We start from the raw sequence: 7,535 nt of genomic DNA on the forward strand, positions 1-7,535 counted from the left end.
GTCACCTTCAGCCGGCGGTCGGTCCCACAGGTCATCCACTATTCTTGGCGGTCCAACCACCATGCTTGGCGGTCCATCCGTGAGGCATCCATCAGCAGCCCAAGCTCCTTTGCTTTAGTATTTTTGGCAATAACTTTGAGCTCCGAACTCCGATTTTGATGATCTTGGATTTTTTTGAAAAGCTAATGAAGAGCTCAATTCATTCATCTCTTTGTCTCAGCTTCAATTTCATTTGTGTCTTTGTGTCCGGGCTTATACTTCTAGGTGTCAAAGACTTCTAGCATGTCTTGTGGGTCTTCAACATAACTTCTAATATCTTGCTTGAGATGTTGATCACCCGGATCATTGCTCCACCTTGGGTGAAGTCCGCTTTGCATCATGTTGAACTATATCCTAGCAAACAATATTAGTCCAAATGGTAATGTTGATCATCAGACACTAAAATCTAAACAAATGGGCCATATGGTCCATTTTCCTTACAATATGCAATGCACAAACTTTTTGATGCTATTGCTAAGACCTGACGGTATATGATATCATTAGGGTTTTATTCATGAACACAATATAAAATGGGCACGAGACAAAGTGCTGAGACAGAAATATATACACGGTGTGTACGCAGTTGTGGATGAGGAACATAATTCCCATCAGCGGACTGAGGTGCATATTCTCTTTATCGAAAGGAAAACAATATAATCGGGAGCTTGTGGCTGTGAACCTCCAACCAACCACGTACGCAACTCCTGCCTTTTCCTTTTTTCCATTGCGTAAGCTCACCGAGAAAAGTGAATGTATCAGATCATTCAGATGGAGGCCGAGGAATGGAATACTAACATTGATCCGGAGCAGAGCACCTCCCTGCCTAGTGCTGCTCTCATTCGTCGGTCATCAGCATCTCTATCCACTGTTCTTTTCGTCCTCAATTATGAGGCCTCCTAAAAGTAGAAATACCGTCAAACAAACGCAAGTACGTAAAGTGAAAGGACTGCTCAATTGAGAGACCTTATACCGCCGTATTCGGGGCTGCGACGGCCGCCGCCGCTGGCCAACCACCGTGCGTGTGAATGGCCGGAGCACCCAGCCCGGCCAGCCAGCTTATTAGCCTGCCACCCGATATTACTTGCAGAATGGTCAGGTTGATTGCGAATTTGCAGCAAAGATGCAGCCTCTTTCTTAGGCACACCAGGCCCATACAAAATTCAGAGAAGCCGACACGTACGTACCATATTCAAGACATGATGATAACCATCGATCAATCGGAGATGACGGCAGCCTCTGGGGCCTCATCTAGGCTGTTGCTATCGTCGCTCAAAGTCATCGATCGATCGTGCTTCCTCAGGTGGGGGGCCGCGGGGCCATGCCCATGCACGCACCTGTATTGTACGTACGGATGATACCATACGTGATCCTTTTTCAGGCTATAAATCCACCTCGCTGCCGCTTCCTTTCAGAAACTTGCATTCCTCTCTCCCTCTGTAGCCTTCCTCAGCTGTGTTGTGTTCGATCAGCCAGTCTCTTTGGCTAGCTCAACGAGGTCCAAGAGACGGTATGCACCCTGGTGAGGTTGCAAGCGTTTTCCTCCCGTACCACACACCAGCAGTCACAGCCCCTTTCGGTTTAGGAATCGTGCCCCATCACCACACACCAGCAGATGATGATCACCTGTTGTTCCCGTGCAACGACAGCGACCTGCTAACGCCGCCCTACTCCGCCGCGGGCTTCCAGTACGCCGGCCAGCCATTGCTTGATCATCATCATGCCAGCACCGACGACAAAAATGAAGGAGGTGACCACCACCTGACGCTCCAGCGTCGGCGGCAGCTGCTCGCGGAGGAGAGACGGCGGCGGAGGACGGTCTCCAACCGGGAGTCGGCGCGGCGGTCGCGCGTGCGGAAGCAGAAGCAGCTCACCCAGCTCTGGGAGCAGGTCGTCCACCTCCGAGACGACAACCGTGACCTGCTCGACCTCCTCAACCGCGCCCTCAGGGACGCTGACCACGTGCTGCGCGACAACGCGCGCCTGAGTGACGAGCAGGCCGAGCTGCAGAGGAGGCTCCGGGAGCTCGCCGACGGTGATGGCCGACCGTTTTAGGATGGATGGCTGCAACAACCAGCTAGAAAAGCTGGCAGAAATAATGATGCAAGATATTCCGTCGTTTTGTCAGTCACGTCTTATGCTGATACATATCAGCTCTATGGAAAAACAGAAATATTCTAGTACAAAGTATGTAGCAGCGTACATACAATTGGACCAACCATATTATATGCACTAAAAAGGAATATAAATAAATTGTTAGACCCAAACGTCTGAACATGATTAGCTTAATGGCATGGGATCACTAACCTAATTAACATGAACACGACTTAAATTAGTTGGATCGTGAAGGCTAACCATGGCCTGAAGTTAGTGGTCTTGCCATTTGGTACAGCTGAGCTTGGTGGTAGATCGAGGTCGTAGATCTTGACATAGCACCGGCTCCTAGACGTACACCTAGGGTTCTCGCCTAGCACATGATAGCACGTGTCATCGGTGAGGAAGAGAAGGCAGCGGATCCGGTGCCTTTAATTAATTTCTTATAGGATACGATCTTATGAGATAGGCTCACCTCTGAAGATCGCAATTGTGTTGGCTTTGGTTCTCGCGACTAAAGATTCTACATTCCCTTCTACTTTGGCATGGTATGATTTAGGGTCACAAGAGTAACTCCAGCAAAACCCCTAACCTATTTTTAAGAGTTGCTATCTATATCTATACCTGATAATAAAGAAGCAAAATTTCTGCTAATTTATTTTCTGCATGTACCTTTCTGCATTTTTTTCTACCCATCCCGTGTTCATGCTTTGCCTTCCACTCGTCCGCTCCATCCCCGTGTCTCGTTCCTTGTTCGTGTTTCTTTTTTTTTCGCGTTTTAATTTTCCATATATGCGTCGGGCAGCGGCGAAGTGATGTCCGATGGCACCACGTCGGGCCGCGGCAGGTTGACGTCTGACGGTGCCTTGTAGTGAGGCGAAGCTGCAGCAGGAAAATTGAGGAGGCAGGCCACAGCAGTGCTACTCGATCGATTTTCGCGTTGTCGATCAAGTGAACATGCTACGACTCCATCGATTCTTGGGCGCATGCATCATGCAAATTTGCAGTCAACCGAACTAGCCAACTGGGAAGTGGGCGCAGGCAACCAGTGCCATTCTTTTCTTTACAACTAGTGAATACCCCCGTGCGTTGTCGCGGCAATTAGTGATGATTTGGAATAAAATTACTTATACAAAGGGATCAACAATTATAAGTTAATATTAGTGGATGATGTGGCACGCTAATATAGATAACTAAATACATGTTAGTGGATGATGTGTCATGTTGACATGTAAATCATAATTGCAAATGCTAGTTGGTCATAAATGCATCCGACAGTGGACTGATTAGATGGACAGCTTGAATGTTTAGAGAAATCGCTACTGGAGTTTAGCTTTATAGAGTTTATAGATTGCCGGCTTGCCGGTGGCACCGGAGGAACTAGAAACTTGTGCACCTAGCTCAGATTTGAGGGCATTATTTCAGACTTTTCTTACCATAGTTTGACATCGTTAGGAGCAAATGTGGCGGTAGTGGCACGGGAGGAATAAAAATTTCGCCTGCACTAATGACCGATAAACTTTTTTAATGGCTCATATGAAATTTTGAACTTTTATAAAGGCACAGAACGAAAAGACTCTAGAAAAATAGTGAAGCCACTATGGAGTCTACACCGAATGAGCGAATAATAAACAAAATATGAACGTGAAAGTTGATGGCAAAATGCATGGAAAATTAGCTACTATTTCCATGATTTCTATATCTATATATCTACCTGTACCCAATAATATTTAGAGTTCGGAGCTACAAAACCACACATATCATGGTCTCGTTAGGGCGTGCATGTAGATGTGTCTCATATTCCAGGCTTTCACCTTTCTTAAATCACACCACAACAGGTACACACAACAGCGGTCTATTTAAATTGAGCTAATCTCTTGTCAATTTCTCATACATGATTAATCTTTTATTCCTCTAGCATTTATTGTAAGTCTCGAAAATTTTTTAATTCAAGATTGGGTACAGCTTAATTGAATCTAAAAAAGCTGTTTCATTATTCTTAGCATGAACACCATACAATAACTTTGTGCTTCCCGTTGCATCGCACGAACATGTTTGCTAGTAGGAAAAAATCCACTTCATTAGAGTCCCTCCTTCAAAAATAGAAGGCCCTCAAATCTGTACAAAATTAGAAGAAAACTTCTCACACCCTTTGGGTTGGGTGACCTTTAATTCAAATATATATAGCTGGAACAACTTGGCTTACAAGTCAAGATGTGTTACAACATGTAAACAATGGATTTTTTGCGAAAGGCAAAAGTTCAACAAACACGACTATAATCATCAAGCACCACGGACAAGAGGAGAACAGGAGGCTCGCCGGTGCTCGAGGAACCGACCTCGACGACCGTCCTTCCGGGGAATCCCCTGCACACGACATGAACGCCGGCATAAACAACAGCGGAGAAGAGGGATGACAAGAGGTGAAGGCGGTCTTTACCTGTCCCGCCAAGGGGATGACGAGTGGGGACGCCTCTGCCCGCGCCTGGGAGGACTCCTCTGGCACCTACGCGACCCTCCGCTGGCCATCCCCACGTGAGCCGTTGGGTCCGGGGGCACCGCTGGAGGGGGACCGAACGCAAGCGCCTGTGCATTCAGTGTCCCCGTCGGAGGCACGACCATCCAATTCCACTCCACCACATAAGGAGGGAGGGGAGGCTCCGAGACCATCCCGATGAGCGGGTGGCCTGTAGGAGGAGGATGGTCAGTGCTGAAGGGGTCGGGGCCAACGCCCTCCCCTGAGTAGTCCACGCCGATGGCCCCGATCATCAACACCCTAAGTAGCTCCTCCGATATGGGGTAGGGGAACTCCATCATCGGGTCGATGATCCCTTGGTGCTGCCACAGCGGGTGCGCTCTCACCCTCAGCGGGAGAGTCCGGCGATGGATGAAGGTGCGCACCACCACGGGCCCGGTCAGCCCCTGCGCCCTCAGGGCCTCAATGGCCCCTAGGAGGGTGGGCACTTCCACGGCCTCCTCCACTGAGGGGAACAACCCCCACGCATCCGGGGTGGCACCCCCAGGCCTGGCGTCTGAGAAGGAAGGCAGCACTGGAACCATGTTGGGGAGGTAGAACCAGTTAGGGCGAGGTATCGGCCAGCTGCATGTGGCCGCACCTAGATCTGGGCACCCTCCATTGCCGAGAACGCGCCGCCGAGGAACGACGGTAGCACCTAGAACACCCACCTCCATAGCACAAAGTGAGGGGCGATCCCTAGGAAGGCCTCGCATAGCGTGATGAAGGTCACGATGTGGAGGATCCCCTCTGGCGTCAGGTCATGGAGGCGGAGGCCGTAGAAGAACAGGAGGCCCGTAAGAAGGGATGCAGAGGAAGGCCAAGCCCCAGCCTATGGAAGTCGGTGAAGGAGATGATCTCCTAGTCCCAGGGCGCTGGCGCTAGCTCCCCGACAGCAGAGGGGCGCCAGCCTACCACATGAACGTCCTTCAGCGCCAGCCTGTCCTCCTCCATCTTTTGGATCTCCACCTTGGTAACCACTGAGGCCCCTATTCCACCATGGGGGGCAAGGGGAGGCAAGCGATGGCGAGCGGGCACGTGGGAGCGGGAGGAAAGCAGAGGTTTTTTTGGAAGGGGAAATGTTTTGCTAGAAACAGGAGGTAACTCCCCTATCCGCCTCTTTGACTTTGCTTTAGTACTCCACGAGCGGCGGCTACCACGCTCCCATGATCCCATGAGCAATCATACTGCGCGGCGATGGTTGCTGAACCTGAGGCAAAGGCGAACCGCTGCCTTCCTGTCGGCTCAACCCCTTGGGCCGACCCAAGCGCGCTGCCCGCTCTGCGCATGTCTTTTCATGGGACTTGAGGGGATTCGAGTCCTGAAATGATCTAAACAATGCCTAGAGGCGAGGTGAATAGGTGTATCTAAAAATTCTACACAAACTCAAAGTCAAATGTTAGCAACTATTAGAAGTCCCAATAGTTTGAGCCAGAACTTCCGGCTGCCAGAAGTTTCGACGCAAATAGCCAGGAGTTTCGACTCCTACGTGGATTTTACTACAAGTGCAAAAATGAACTTTGAGTGCGAGATTTCTTACAACCCCACTTCCAAGTGGTTTGGTAGACACGTAGAGTCACTCCCTTGATGCCAAAAAGCTTCCACTCCATAGATTGAGTCCAAACCCTAAGAGGTGCTTTTGGGGAGAAGAGAAAACAACCAAGAACAAATATGATAGCACAAATCACAACCACTACTCTTGAGAGCTTCTTGGAGAGCTTGTATTGCTTGGAATGCTTGAGTGATGATATCCACCGAGCACCACTGCCTCTTTTATAGTGTGTAGAGGGTAGGGGTACTTGTAGGTAGAGATAAGGCGATGGAGAGGCAGGGGGCGTCGGTCGACATAGGGGGGCGTTGGCCGACCGTCCATCCCACATCCTTTCCATCCAATGGTGCTTGATGGCTCCCAAAGGCGGTTGCATGGTAGGTAGGTCAGTTGCTTCGGTTAGAAAGTAGGTTTGTAGGTCAGTTTGGCCCCTCCAAGTGGATGACAGTGGGCCCATGGATCGGTGGGAGCTTAACCTCCATCCTTGGACCAAACCAACATGGATTAAGCGTGGAGATGCATCCTAGATGTGACACCTTGGCATTCACGTGGATCAGTGACATGGCAGGCTAGGTGGGGCATTGGGCGACGCCATGTGGCGTAGGCCAACCCCACCAAGTGGGCCCATGGCCACCTATCACGTCCACTTGCCTCCTATGCACCTTATTTGTCCATTTTTGTGAAATTTCCTGCATATAAATAATTTTTCTAAGTACAAATGGAACTAGGTGAATTATAAACATGAAATGGTACTTGTAGCCATGGGCAAATTTAACTAAGAATCAAAAACCGAACCAAAAGAACCAGAACCAAAACCGAAAGAACCAGAACTGAAAAATTTGGTTCCTTATTCGGTTCCTGATATTGAGGAATCGAAATAACCGAACAAAATTAAGTTCCAACTCTCGGTTAACCGAAAGAACCGAAAGAACCGAACTACATGAATTATACTTCACTTACTTGTATTTTGTAAGATTATGTTTGGTTTATGTGTAGTGTTTTATATTTGAACTGCTATATATTTGTGTTACTATATTGCTATTGTTTTCTTATACATTATTATTATTAAAAATGAATATAGTGTTGCATAAATTTGTCTTAGAACACATATATTTATTGTTGTCTTGAGGTCTTCTGAAAAAATTCGGTTAGTTCGGTTAGAACCGGAACCAAACCGAAATAACCGAGAACCGAAATGCTCGGTTCCTAAATTTTTTTTGAACCGATTGGTTCCCATTTTCTAGGAACCGAATTTCATCAATAACCGAAGGAACCGTACCAAAACCGAACTGAGAACCGAACGCCCACCCTGCCTTGTGATGTTGTTTTACCTTGGTTTTG

General features: G+C 48.5%; 1 protein-coding gene across 1 annotated transcript; it reads left to right on the top strand.

The window, feature by feature from the left end:
• The first annotated feature begins 1,491 nt into the window (after positions 1–1,491).
• LOC136519700 (bZIP transcription factor 44-like) lies at positions 1,492–2,249 on the top strand. Its single transcript, XM_066513073.1, has one exon. It carries the CDS (start codon positions 1,549–1,551, stop codon positions 2,089–2,091), a length of 543 nt encoding a protein of 180 aa, XP_066369170.1. The 5' UTR covers positions 1,492–1,548; the 3' UTR covers positions 2,092–2,249.
• The last annotated feature ends 5,286 nt before the right edge of the window (positions 2,250–7,535 follow it).

Source organism: Miscanthus floridulus, chromosome 18, assembly GCF_019320115.1.
Source record: "Miscanthus floridulus cultivar M001 chromosome 18, ASM1932011v1, whole genome shotgun sequence".
Lineage (NCBI taxonomy): Eukaryota > Viridiplantae > Streptophyta > Magnoliopsida > Poales > Poaceae > Miscanthus > Miscanthus floridulus.

Excerpts from the sequence above, each read along its gene's own strand:
- LOC136519700 (XM_066513073.1), top strand. The coding sequence starts at position 1,549 with ATGCACCCTGGTGAGGTTGCAAGCGTTTTCCTCCCGTACCACACACCA.